The 14,925-nt window shown below is 41.1% G+C and overlaps 1 protein-coding gene across 2 annotated transcripts in view; it reads left to right on the plus strand.

Moving 5' to 3' along the window:
* The first annotated feature begins 9,602 nt into the window (after positions 1-9,602).
* KCND2 (potassium voltage-gated channel subfamily D member 2) overlaps positions 9,603-14,925 on the plus strand; it is a 279,833-nt gene continuing 274,510 nt past the window's right edge. The window contains exons 1-2 of one of the 2 annotated variants that reach the window (XM_071552471.1): positions 9,603-9,665; positions 11,787-12,960. In XM_071552471.1, the coding sequence (XP_071408572.1) occupies positions 11,846-12,960 (1,115 nt within the window). In that variant the 5' untranslated portion in view covers positions 9,603-9,665; positions 11,787-11,845. Of the gene's footprint in view, positions 9,666-10,263; positions 10,621-11,786; positions 12,961-14,925 lie in introns of those variants that run through there. The other variant, XM_071552470.1, reaches the window with a different exon arrangement.

A 14,925-nucleotide genomic window follows, 5' to 3' on the forward strand; every position in this document is an offset into this window, starting at 1 on the left:
TCTGTGTATTTCTTCGGGTTCTTCCCTGGGGCTGATTCTTTACTAACATTGAGAACACTTCATGTTGCTAACAGTCTTCATTATAAACTTGCAATGCCATCAAATATTCATGCCATCCCAAGAGTTTCCTTCTGTTTCCTTACCTCATGAAATTATTAGCATTTGTACACATCAAATACCTAATGATTCATCGGACAATAAATCAGTAGCTCATAGAATCATAGAATTGTTTGGGTTCAAAAAGACCTCTGAGATCATCAAGTCCAACCCCTGGTCCAACTCCAGTCCATGTACTAGATCATGGCACTCAGTGCCACAGCCAATCTCAGTTTTAAAACCTCCAGGGATGATGAATCCACCACCTCTCTGGGCAGCCCATTCCAATGCCTGATTACTCTCTCTGGAAAGAAATTTTTTCAGATATACAACTTAAATTTTCCCTGGCAGAGCTTAAGCCCATGCCCCCTTGTCCTATTGCTGAGTGCCTGGGAGGAGAGACCAACCCCCACCTGGCTAGAACTTCCCTTCAGGAAGTTATAGACAGTCATGAGGTCACCTCTAAGCCTCCTCTTCTCCAGGCTAAACAATCCCAGCTCCCTCAGCCTCTCCCCATAGGACTTATGCTCCAGTCCCTTCACCAGCCTTGTTGCTCTTCTCTGGACCCTCTCCAGCACGTCAATATCTTTCCTGAACTGAGGGGCCCAATACACAGTACTAAACATTATTAGGGTTTCTTATTGTCACTTTCAATAAAAGCTGCTCTTTACAGCAGACATTCGTAAACCTACTGGGTTTTTGGTTTGGGGTTTTTTTGTTTGTTTTGTTTTGTTTGTGTTTTTCTGAACAATAGATAAGGTGATCTTTCAATCTTTTTGTGTTAGATACAGGCATGAGAGGAAGTAGCATGTGGGCAAGAGCATTTTATTTTTATCATTTAGGTCCCCGTTATGTCAAGACTCTACATATTTAGCCTACTTTGAACACTGTGGGACATGTAAGTAAGCATACAAGATTACAAATTAATCTTACTTACACAGCAGGCGAAAGATTTTATGTCAAGAAGTAAAAGTGACAGAAATATAATCAGAACACTTATTAGCTTTTTGCATGTATTAGTTGCACTGTAATACATGAAACACTCAGCCGGCACAAAACCAGAAGTAAACAGTGTCCAAGAGACAAAGAAGTTTTCACATAACCATTCTGAAACTAATCCAGAAGATCTGGATGGCTCTTCAGGGTAAAAAATACCTATTCATGAGTGCAACCTTAATCATTCACAATTACAGACTTAACCGAACAGCATAGCACAAAGGTGCAAGGTAAGCATGCACATTTTGCTTCAGATAATGATGGATCTTCCAAGTGACTACCATACTCTGCAGGTTCCTTTCCTAAGACAATACTCACTCTGGACAAGTTCTTGTTTGCAGGTTGCATGAGGAATCATGAATTTTAAAACTGGGCCCCTGTCCCTCAGTTGGATATTTGCACTAAATATCAATACTAAGCCCTGCTGAAGCTCGTGGTACTTAAAGAGATAGCAAATTTTTTATTAGCTGGTTCTACAGACTCAGACTAAATGGAAAATGTAAATTGAAACTTCCACTTTAGCAGAGAACCCTGTATCACAGTTGAAATTAATTAATACATTTTGAAAATTTTACAAAAACCAGGAGATCTGTGTTTTATGACCTTTATTTCTCTATAATAAAAGCAGTCTTTGGGTTGAAATAATTTTAAATAGTTTTATTTGGAAGGGGAAATCTAAAAATAGGGGGGGTGATATTTCTTTTTATTGTTTTGAAGTGACTTTTTGCTTTGTTAAATGCAAAAATTGGTGAAATATTTTTTTAAAAAATAAGAATTTTCAAAATAAAAGTTTCTAGCAAAATTTAATTAATATTTTGTTTCCATTCTTTTAGTGATGCAAACAATGAATTTTAGCTCTGAGATCACACACAGTAGAGCTTTGGGTTGTTTGTTGGTTTTTTTTTCCCTGTTCAGGCAGTGAACTGAAAAGAAAAAGAAACAAAAGGAATTATTTGCAGTTTTATTACTCTACTACCAACCATAAAATCTTTTATTTGAAAAGCTACTAGCTTGTCAACTACATAGCCAATACAAACCAGAGAAAACTAGAAAGCAACAGCAGTAATTTATCTACCTTTACAGTTTTAGCATGAAAAACTTACTTCTCTATACAAATTTTTTTAGATCAAGCTTGAAATGACATGAACATGTACATTTCCTACCTTTCTATGAAAGTGCATGCATGTACAGCTTTCTCTGCCTGTCATTTCTATTTTACATAGTCATGACATTTACATTTCAACAAACCAAATGGCAAAATATCTATTATTCAAACATAATACTGGATTTTATAATTTCCTAAAAGGTTGAAGGTTTTTAACCAGATACTGTACTTGAGCTTTCCATAAGTAATGAAACACAATTGGAGATTACTAATTCAGAAAAAAAGGCAGATGCACTTATGAAGTGACATTACAGCTAAAAAAAAAAAAGGGGGAAATAAATTCTTTATGGCACTTTGTTCCTGTTAGTTAAAGAAAAGAGATCAAGGAAACATTTACGACAGAAAAAGTGCTTCTTTCATAGCAGAAAGATTTATTCAGTGATAGAAATGATATCAAACACTAATGCTACCTTTGAAATAAGCATTTTTCATAATGAACCAACAAGTCATTGTGATAAGAACCAGTATATACTGTGCTTGGGTTTTATGATAATATTCTGTTAAACCCCCACTGTATTAGATTTGCAGATACACATAAATGCACACTAGTCTATTACAGAACATTTTTCTGAAGCCCCACAAGCTATGAAATGCTTGAGCTGACATGGACTAGGGTCCTAGGCAGGGGATATGCCTCTAAAGAGCAGTTGTTCAAGAGCAGCTGCTGATCTACACACCTCTGGCTAGTAGTTATAATTATTTACATGGCAGCTGTGGAAAAACTGCACAGGGATTTCACTTCTCAGTTTTAATTCTTTGAAGTAATTCAGGGTTATGGCAACAAAGCAAAAGCAATCTTTGTGCTAATCCTTGTAATTGTCCAATGTAACCAGAGTTTCACTTAAAGGGAGAGAAATGTGGAAGTCCACAATAAAGAGAATGGCAGCGCAAGTGTCCAGATCTTGCTTTTCTTGAGTAAGCTGTCCAGAAATTCTCAGAATTAACACATGAAAATAATGAGAGATGGCAATTTGTAGTCTGGTTTTCTAGGTAATTTGAGTAAATTTCAAAATAGAGTGAATGCAGTCATTTCCCACTTCACTGTGTCTGTCAAACTCACAGTAATTCTTGAATGTCATTTTAGACTGGTAAAGAGCACAAAGATAAGCTTTTTTTTTTTTTTTTGTAATTTCATGAAAACTGGTAAGTGGCTGGAGAAGAGACACTCTATTATTATTCATTGTGAAAGCAGCTACTGAGATCACCCTTCCTTAGACATCAGACAGGTGGGAAATCAGACAGCAAGTTATGCTGCACACAGTACTATTATTTTTTTAAAACTTTTCATGTTACATTATCTTCTGCCCTAATTGCTATAACTTGAGGATGAATTAGAAGAGTATGATATAAGTTTTGGAAAGATTGATGTTCCATCTAGACATTTTCATTCAGCATAACAGATAAAATTACAAAATGACAAAACTCCCTGTGAATTATATGACCAGTTTGCAGAGGCTAAAGAGAGCAGAGCAGAAGCTGAAAATGGACTTTGACCCATGACAGAACTCTCATTGATTTTAGGACCTTTAGCTAAACAAGTGGTTTTGTTTCTTCTGACAGAACTGTGTAGAAATCTCCCTATTGCCTGGTGTTTCACAGTTAAGTTTTCTATGGCTTTAATGTGAATTAAACAGATTTTGTTTTTTAAATCACATAGGGTATGTCAAATATCTAGACTGTAAGTGCTGTTGTCTTGAGGCTATTTTATGTTATAGCATATAGCAGACCTTTTGACTGACTGAGCAATGGTACATACTGACTGGGAGAAAACTAAAGATCTAGCATTGTGATGATTTGGTCCCTTATGATCTGGATTTAAAAAGATTATAATTCAATTTATATATATTTTTGATATTTTATTTAACAAAAACGAAACTACAGCAAAATAATGGGTTTAGTTGGTAACCAAAGTTAGAGCTTCCTTATGCAGCATGGTTACATTGAAACATATTTCTTTTAACTTGGACAGCCATAATTTTGTGCAACCTGGCAGACTGTCTTAGCAGCATAATTTATAACTGAATAACCTGTTCTAAAATCTGCCCTCAAGGTGAAGTACTGTTAATCAAAAAATAAAATATTTGTTTAACTTTGTGATAAAGCTAAATAATTAATAAATCTAATGACTATGATATGTATCTTTTGGGAGTATGTAGAGCATAATGACACTAAATTCAGGACAGTTTTCAATTTTAACATCTTGATTGTACGACTGCTGTACCCAGATGACATCCACTAATATCATGACATCGAACCTAACTAATATGTTTCTCAGAACTTGTATCTGTCCACTCTTCTCTCCTAATTTATACTCAGGGGAGTAAAACTGTTATGAAAAAAAATGCTAGCTTTTCTGATTTAAAAAAATATTTTAAAATTAATTTCTTGCCAAAAATAATTAAATCATGAATAATATTTCACTTTTGTAGATGGAATACAAGACATTTTATTTCATCTTTTCTCTCTGTTGGAAGCTTGGATTCATTGTCCACTACAGCAATGGCAGCAGGAACACCATAAAAAAATTTGTTTCCTCCCTACGTTGGAGAAGCAGCTTGCTATAAAAGACTGCTTTTTCATTGCTGTTTATGCAATTAGAAAACAATCACTAACATGAAAGGTTTCTATTTCCTGTTCTGAACTGTAGTACAGGGGCTATTAGCAATTACTGCCATAAAAAGTACCCCTACAGGCAGCTCTCCAGATATTCTCAGTTTTGAAGAGTTAGCAGCTTCATGCCAGTCTGTGTGACCTCAGGCTTCAGTCTTTACTAAGAGCTGGCTGGACTAAGGAAGTGATTTTTAATGCAGGATAATAAATTTATTCAATCTACTAAATTCTGACAAATGTTCTATATTCATCTGTGCCAGTGAATGACACATTGTTTCTATTAACTATACTTTTTGAACATATTTATCTCTTTCATATAGGATTCCTATAAAACTGCTGAAACCTGAAATGGTGGAAGTTTTGCTGAAACAGAAACCAGTTATTAACAATGGGTAGGATAGAAATCCAGTCGCTCTCAGTTAGAGCTGTATTACCCCTCTTTGGGCACCCCCCACCCTCCAGAGCAGAGCCAATATAGTCACAAAACAGTTTAGAAAAAATTTGCAGTATAAGAGAGATGGACTAATTAGGCAAGGAGCCATTGATCGTTGCACGGCTTTTGCAGGAGCAGAGGAAGATGGCTGGCTTCCAAGGCCTACATTTCCTGGAATACAAAGAAAAAGGAGAACCTAAATTGGTAATGTTTGGATGCAGACTGAAAGATTGCCGTGCTGTGAGTATGTTATAGAGAAAAGAGTTAAGCCAAAAACTGTGAAGTAAAAAATTAAAGACTACTTTTTAATTTTGTTTGTGGAGTGAAATGGGAGTATTTGAGGACACTGGAGATTCTTCATGTGATTAGGAATGTGGCTTCAGCAACATTGAGCAAGTCTGACACCAGGCATCATTATCAAAGACTTCCCAATGTGCTTCACCACAACCAGGAGTCTGAACTCTAGTCATTAATGAGTTTTCTACATTAATTCACTGTTAGCTTCTCTTTCCAAGGATGTGGCCTTAAAGACAGTTGAAGTCCAGAGCAGTTTCCCTTTGACTTAGAAGACTAGCTTAGGCACTCAGTCTCAGGAACATCCTGCCTAACATAAAGTATCTAAGACTCCTAACTTAAGGACCACAGTCTCCCCAGAATGCCTTTTATAGTCAGTGGATACCTGCCCACATATATTGAGATTGCAGGTAGGCTAGATTGCTCTCTGGAGCTGTTCTCCCTCTGTTAACTCCAGGAAGTCAGGGAGAGTAGACTCTTAAATAGGTAGCATAGATGCTTAAAGCTAAATTGGTTGAAATTTGGCCTCATTATATAGACAAAAGAGCTATTTGTTTGAAGATACCATGTGAGACAAAACATGAATTTGAAATGAGAAATATGTATTTATCTAAAGTAAAATTTAAGTTTTTATTTACCATTTCATTGATGGGTGACATATTACTAATTTAAAAAGTAATTCCCAGAGCTTAATATGACTAATGCATAGTTTAGCAGAATAATCTTTTATATAGCATCCTATCCATCAAGAAAAACATATATAATTACTAAGTCAGTATTTGTTGGTTTAAAGCAGATAAAGTACAAATATCTGAGATCAAATCAGTTCCCTCTTTGCAGGAATGTAAGGTTTTCTTGAGATTATTCCCAGTACTGACTTAATGTCATCTTAAGAAAAAAAGAAACCACAATTCTGACAGATCTTCCTTCATCTTTCATCCTCTAAATCTGTAATAAAAGCATAAATAACCTTTTCCACAGAAATAAGGGTCTTTTTCTAGGTTAATGATGGCTATATTAACTCTCAGGTTGACTTCAGAATTTAAAAGAAATGGTGCATACTGTGCACTTCCCTCCACAGTATGTCTTAATCCCTGAGCAGTGAGAGGTCATTTTTTGCTGTCCAGAGGAATACATTTCTCCATGTAGAAAGAAGGATGCCAAATACTTGCGCTGCCCAGTGACCTGAGCCTACTTTAGCAAACTCCCAGAAAGATGGCATTTTGTTTTGGTAAAATTATCAAAAGCCTCCCACTTGTTCTGTCTGGGCATAGTACAAAAAGCAGCTAGATTTAGATAAGACAAATCTATGAAGGCAAGGAAACTGAAGACTATGACTATATATATTTGGGCTGATTATATGTTTGACCAAAGCATTATGTTGGTTAGGGTTTTTTTTGTTTTTGTTTTATTTTTTATTTGCAAGGTAGAAACATACATTTTCCTCTGTGAGACACATTCTTAATCTCATTACACAGTTCTTCAAGGGGGCAGTGATCAGCACTCTAGAAATCCTTACAGACTTTTGCTGCTTAAGAAGGTCTCAGGAATGTTCCCTTCATTTAAAAAAAACCTCTCAAAACAAAACACCAGAACCCCAAACCTCTTTTGCTCAGACTGAGAAGCACTCAGACCTTCTAGCAAGCAATACATAAGAAGAGGCAGATCAGTAGAAAATCCTGCTAGTAGTAATCAGAGTGAGTTTTGGAAGAAACTTTTTGTATTCTGAAGAAGCAATTTTGGTTCTATAAATAAACAAAGCATTTCCTTTGCATTGGTTGACCAAATGGGGATTTTTATGGAAGGTGTTCTTACTAATCCACAAGGGCAAAAAACAGCATATATTCAGAAACCAGTTATCACTATGTGATTTTATGCCCTTGGTATTGAGTGTACAAAATATTAGTGTAAAAATGAAGGAACTGTGAAATTATTTTTTAGTCTAAAGAAGGAAAGAAAAAAGTCAGATGTATAGTTGAATCTTGAGGTTAAGGCTTACAAGGTGGCTTTAAATATCTGTAGTGTTCTTTTCTCAAAAGGAAAGACCACTGGATTAATAATTAAGAGGGTATGTACATGTACATTCAGCCTGTAAAGAAAGTAGTGGTTTCAAACATTCTAAATATTTCTAAAAATATTAAAGAAAAAATTAAAAGCATTAATATAAACGTATGTATAGTAACTGTTACCTTCTTTAATCCTTAGAGAGTTCTTTTTGCCTCATGATTTTGGAAAGAATTTAAAACCAGCTCATATTAGAGTCCATTGTGCATTCTCCTTAGTACCATTTTCTTCTTTTCCCACAATTACTAGGATTTATTTTCTTCGCTTGAAAATAGGATTTTTGTCTGAGTCCCTAATATTTAATTCCTACTTGAAGTCATAATCCTCCCTGTCACATTACACCAATCTCTTTGTAGCCAATTCTGATTTCACAAGCAGGATTTTGACTTAGGAAGAACTGATTATTTAGGTACACTCTGTGTACCACAATTTAGTCTTTATGAAATGCATAAAGTAAGGAATACCACAACCAGACAATTTTAAGGCACCAAGCTCAAGGTACAAGCCATCAAAGTTTGAGCTCCTACTTATGACTTAGTAGTATAATAATTAAGAAGTTAATAGAGTGCACATTTTTCTTTCCAAGATACTGCTTCTGAGAGATGACTCTCTGATACACAGGCTGTCCACAAAAATTTCAGGTGAGGTGATCAGTTTTCCAAAGAGTCAATGGTGTCAGAAAAGATACCCCTCTCTATAGGGGGAAAACACTTTATTGCAAGACTTCTATTCTGGAAAAACTACAAAGAAAAAAAGCAACTGAAAGCAGTAACTGTTTTCTGTAAATCTAGGAATGCTAAAAAAAACAAAACCAAACCATAAGAGCAGTTACTGATTATAAAAATAATCTATAGTTGAAGAGGAAACCTCTTGATTGTCAGGAGAGGAAGTCCTGTAATATTGTCTCAGTGCTGAGCTGACAGGATCATAAATTGGGCTTTATTAATTGCTACAGAACTGTCTTTCTGTAGCAACAAATAAAAACCTCTAATCTTTCATATGGGAAAAGAATATCCACATCACTGAAAGCTCTATATCCATAATTGACCAACTAATTTCAGTTTAATGGATTTATAGAATATCATGTACTGAACATTTGAACTAGAAAATAACAAATCAACAAACCAACAAACAGCTTCAGTAAACATATAGAAAGCATCTTTTATTGTATGTGTTATTTTATTTCAAGTGACTTGATACATGCGATCATCATCACAAGTTTCACCAGGTTAGGAATTGCATTAAAACATTTCTAAACCTTTTCTCTCCGTGCTTTCAAGTATTTAATGTAGGAACAGCTTAAAAACTGTAGTATTGAGAGTGTTTATCTTTTTCATGGGACCTTAGTCAGAAGCAAACATATACTGAAACTTAGCATACTATTAAAATATAGAAGAGATTTAACTCTCAAGCTTCAGTGTGTATTTGGTTTATTTTTGTTTGTGTTTCTTTGGCATATACCTGAAATAGGCTACCCGAGTGGAAGATTTGGTCATAAGCTCTCTACGTATAAAGGAACCTGTGTAATCCACGCTTCTTTTGGAAACCTCTTAGTACCAAACGGAAACACACTCAAATTAGGAGGAATACTTTCTAGTATCTTGTTGCAACGTCTGTGAAGAAGACCGAGCGTTCTCAAAATCTTGACTGAAAAATACAGACTATTCTCTCTATTTATCGGCACTATCAGAGCGCCACGCAGAGCTCGGGAAATTACGTTGCCGTTTACCCCGGAGATCCAGCGATCTCGCAAACTCAGCAGAGGCTGAAGGCGGCGGCGACGCCCGGGGCGGGTGGGAGGCGGTGCGGGGAGCTCCGTGGGGAGTGCGGGGTGCGCGGGGGCGCCCCCGCCCAGCCCCGCAGCGGCACCCCGGCGGGAGCTCACTTTCCGTCATCCACGCGCCATCTAGCGTCGGGAAAAGGGGGGCGGCTTGGCACGGGAGCGGAACGGAGAGGAGGAGGAAAAGGCTCCCACACCCGTCCCACCTCTCGCCTTTCCCATCGCTGGTAAGAGCCATTTGGATATTGCAACCAGAACTCCGGAGTGGCTCGGGGCGGGTTGTGAGGAGCATCGCCACACTTCACTCCCAGACATCTCATCCTTCCCTTCTTTTAATGAACCGTTCCCCTTCCCTTGAAAGCAGCTACTGCTCCCCAGAAATCCCCTCGGTACCGCACCTAAGCCATCGCCGCCACACAAAACACCGCGAACTCCAGAGGGTCCGTACGGCGCTGCCGGCGGAAAGGTTGGACTGCGCGATCCCGGCCCCGCAGAGACACACACCGACACACACGCACGCACACCGACACACGCGCATACACACACACACAAACACACAGACAGGCATAGCTGCGCTCCATGCCTGCCCTGCCGCCGCCGGCGCAGCCGCCCGGAGCCCCTTTGTTCCGACCGCGGAGCGATGCCCTGGCCGCCCGGCGCTCCCCCGCGCCCCGCTCAGTCGCCCGGTGCCGCCCGCCCCTGCGCCCCTCGCCCGCGGGCGGCGGCAGCGCGGCGGGGTGGCATGGCCCGCCCGCCGCGGGGGAGGCAGCGAGAAGCCCCTTCCCCGCCCCCGGCCGCGCCAGGGCCTCGCCGCCGCCGCCCGCAGCCCGCGGCAGCCCCGCGGCAGGGCAGGGGCAGCGGCCGCAGCCGCAGCCGCGCCTGACAGCGGCCCCGCGCCGCAGGATCCGCGCCCCGCAAGGACGTGCTCCGCCGAGCTGCCAGGCGCGATTACGTTGTTTTTCCCCCCACCCACCCCTTGAACTTGTTGCTTGGCGCTCGGCGGTGGCGGAGGGGGGTGGGGGTGGGGGAAAGCCTTATTATCGATGTCCCTTTGGATGCGATCAAGCTTTCTCAGGAGCAACTACTTCCCCGCCGTTCCCGGCGGGGCGCGGAGATCTAGCAGCAGAGCCCGTATTTCCAAAAGTCTCTATGCAACTGAGCGCTCTCGCCAGACTTTCACAGGTAGGTGCCGCAAGCTGGGCACGTCCGGAGGGATGCAAGAGCTGAGCCCAGGTGAAGGGGCGAGAGGAAGGAGGCGGGGGGAAGAGGGGCGGGCATGATCTATCCCTGACCGCTACGGTACCCCGCGCCCCTGCCCCACGTCCGCCTCGCTGCCCCGGCCTTCCTCGCCGCCAGGGAGACCCTGCCCCGCTCCCACACCACGGCCAGCCTTCCCCGGCTTCACCTTTCACCGCCCGCTCGGGCGCTCCCGGGAATGCCCCGTCCACCCCACCTTCGGCGAGCACCTCCAAAGCCCCGCTCCTACTCCCGCCACGACCGCCGGGGCTCTGCCCGGCCCCGGTCTTCTCTCTACACATCAGGCCCTGTCCGTGCCCCGATACACCGTCCGGGGAAGAGCCCCGCTCCTCCCGCTCCCTCTCTGTGGGGCGCTCCCCTCTCCCGGCACCCCATCCCCGGCATCCCTCTGCCCTTCAAAGCATTTCCTGCACGGAAAACTTGCCTTAAAGTTTAATGCTGCCGCCGGGAGCTCCTCCCTCTGCACCGCTGGCTCACCCGGCCCCTCGCCGCGGTCTGGAGGAGTCCCCGGGGCGGCGGTAAAGGTCAGGGAGAGGATTGATCCTGTCGCTGCTCCGAGGCTGCCCCCGGGAAGGGGGGCGGCCCGCCCGGCCCATCCCCTCCGCCCCGCCACGGCGAGCGGCGGCGGCCCCGCTGCAGCCCGCCCGGGCAGGGCTCCGCTGGCTGTCGCGGCCCCGCTTCGCCGCGGGCGGGGAGCGAGCGAAGGAGGGGCGAGGGGACCAGCTGCATCGCGCGTGGAAGAAAATCTCCTTGCAGGTGGCTAGACAGCTGCACCAGATCTACTAGCCGACTCCAGGGACTAGTGCTTTGAGGACCCTTTCTTCCACCCAGAGACCTCGCATGGCGACCTTGTATCCAGATGATCTAGCTGTTAGAGTACCTGCTTTGAATGCATGGATTTCCAAGAGCCCTCAATTATTGCTCTGTCTACCCAGCACCCGGAAAGCATATTCTGGGGTGAAAAATGGGAGGAAACAAAAAGGAAGCAAACGGGTTTTCTGTTAATACTGAAAATTACAGCAGTGTATAGAAATTCAGTTGCCTCAAAAATGTGTGAGCATTTGTGTTTTTCTTTTCCCTCTCTATTTTAGTGGCTGAACCAGAACTGTCTCTAGATTGACTCCCTTAGCTGTAATAGGTGTTTGGAACCATGGCAGCAGGAGTAGCAGCTTGGTTACCCTTTGCCAGGGCAGCGGCCATAGGATGGATGCCAGTGGCCACTGGTCCCATGCCAGCTGCTCCACGGCAGGAGAGAAAGCGAAGCCAGGACTCTCTAATTGTTCTGAATGTGAGTGGCATCCAGTTCCAGACGTGGCTGGACACCTTGGAGCGCTACCCTGACACTCTGTTGGGCAGTTCAGAGCGGGACTTCTTCTACCACCCTGAGACACAGCAGTACTTTTTTGATCGGGACCCTGACATTTTCCGTCACATTCTCAACTTCTACCGTACTGGGAAGCTTCATTATCCTCGCCAGGAGTGCATCTCAGCTTATGATGAGGAGCTGGCCTTCTTTGGCATCATCCCTGAGATCATTGGTGACTGCTGTTATGAGGAGTACAAGGATCGCCGGCGTGAGAACGCTGAGCGCCTGCAGGATGATGCTGATCAGGATAATGTACCTGAGAGCTCCCTACCCTCAATGACAGCTCGTCAGAGGATGTGGCGGGCCTTTGAAAACCCACACACTAGTACACTGGCTCTGGTCTTCTACTATGTCACTGGTTTCTTCATTGCCGTCTCTGTTATTGCCAATGTGGTGGAGACAGTGCCCTGTGGGGTAAGCCCAGGTCGCATCAAGGAGCTGCCCTGTGGAGAGCGGTATGCAGTGGCTTTCTTCTGTTTGGATACTGCCTGTGTCATGATTTTCACAGTTGAATATCTCCTACGTCTGCTGGCAGCCCCTAGTCGCTACAAATTTGTACGCAGTGTCATGAGTATCATTGATGTGGTGGCCATCATGCCATATTACATTGGCCTGGTGATGACAGATAATGAGGATGTCAGTGGGGCTTTTGTGACATTAAGAGTCTTTCGTGTCTTCAGGATCTTTAAGTTTTCCCGCCACTCGCAGGGTCTGCGCATCCTGGGCTATACCCTGAAAAGTTGTGCCTCAGAGTTGGGCTTCCTCCTCTTCTCACTCACTATGGCCATCATCATCTTTGCCACAGTCATGTACTATGCAGAGAAAGGTTCATCAGCCAGCAAGTTCACCAGCATTCCTGCAGCCTTCTGGTACACCATTGTCACCATGACAACACTGGGGTAAGTGCAGCTGGTGTTGGTTACAGCCAACATTTCAACAAGTGTATTGGCATGAATGGAAAATACTCAATTTAAAAGACGCTGATAGAAAAAAAGGAAGGGTAAGTTTTTATTACTGGACTTTATGAATACAACTCATCACTTTGTTGTGTTTTACAAACGTAAGGGAGTTAACAGCATTGCTGAAATTAAAGTATCTCAAACCCCAAAACTGCAGATAAACTGGAAGAGCACACAACAAAATAAAGGAAAAAAAATTCTTGAAATTGTTTGGTCTTGGGCAGTGAAACTGGAATATTTTATGAATATCTGTGAGTTATTAGAGGATTTTAATGAATTAATGTATTTGCTTATAGGACTTGATACAATGTTGCTAAAATAGTAATAATTATAAGGAGAACCCAAGTGCAAGCTTTTAATTGGATCAGTATGTGGATCTGCCATTTCGTTTGAAGGGATGTATTGATGTAGACTTGGATGTTGAGTTTGTTATTACAAAGTGATTTGTTTTCATGAAAATCATACCTTATCTTCACATTCCTGATTGTACTTAAGACACTGAACACATTTCCTTTGATTTTCATGGACCTGTAACTTTTAAATGAGAAGGGTCAAGCTACACTGACTGGTGACAGACTTGAAAAGGATCTGAGGAAGTGTGAGATATATGACAGACCAAGCATGTGTCTTTAAGTATAATTGTAATGGCAATATAAATTCTTCCCGAGAATTAGGAGTTAAAAAAGGTGATTGTTGACATTAGAATCCAATGCAGTTTAATGGGAAGAAGAGAGACAGTATTATTTTATGAAGTCTCTAATACCATGCCTATTTTATCAGCTGATTATGTACACCAAGTTATAAAATGCAATTGTCTGTAATTATAACAGACACTTAGAAAGTTGATTAATTTGAAATGACAATTTTTACCCTTTTATTAATTTTGAGCTGTATAGTATAATTTTTGAAACTGAAATTTCTTCTTTCCTTAGAAACTTATTTATTTAATAATTACAGATAGTAAATGACAAACTTTTCACTTTAATGCAAGCAAAGCTCATAATTTTATTAACATTTTGCCACATTTTGTAGGGGCTATTGAGATTTATGAAATTTTTGTAGGTTTAAAATTTAACAAAATGAAAGTGCATTATTAAAGTGTTACAAAAAAGTTTATTTATTATATGCAATTGTAATTTAGTTGGAAAATGCACAGACCAAATATTGAAAAAGATAAAGGGACTGTCTTATGCCACCATTTTTTATACAAAGCTTTTATCTTCAGTGTGATATAACAAATGAAGATAAATATAGTGCATTGTAAATATTTCATACTTCTTGTAAGGGCAAGTTATGCTAAAAAGGAGTGACAAGAGCTTTGGGGATTTTAATCCACTTTTTAGGTTCCTGGTTGATTTATTTTGGTTTTCGCTTTCTCCTGATAGTGACAAATGAAAGGGACAAGTTAGCAGAAGGAAGAAGTTATACATGCTAACATGTTCCACACTCCTGTATTTTCTGATGTTGATACCTTTTGCCATATATTTTTATTAGAACTGTAATGATTTCAAGAAAGTAGGTCTTAAAAATTTACTGATATTTATAATGTATAATTTTATTATAAAAGAACAGAAGCTGGTCTGTGTCTTTCTTTTAATGAAAGGTGTTTTCCGAGTAAGTTGTTACCACATTTATGGTCAATGTGGAAAGTACTTGTCCATGGTACTGCACCGAATATTTTCTAGGTTTATGCCCAATTTGCAAGGGATTATGTCACAACTGTGGTATCTGTTTGGCATTATTATAATTTGTTTGTTTCTTTGATGCGCACACACAAGTATTATTCTGTAGTTCCAGGTTTTGAGGTATTACTCTGAGTAAAATCTTCAGAAGTACTAATGAGATTTGAATATGTTTTAAAATCTCTTTGAATAGAGCCTAGGAACCCATTTTCAAGTACCCAAC

This window comes from Pithys albifrons, chromosome 3 (assembly GCF_047495875.1).
Source record: "Pithys albifrons albifrons isolate INPA30051 chromosome 3, PitAlb_v1, whole genome shotgun sequence".
Taxonomy (NCBI): domain Eukaryota; kingdom Metazoa; phylum Chordata; class Aves; order Passeriformes; family Thamnophilidae; genus Pithys; species Pithys albifrons.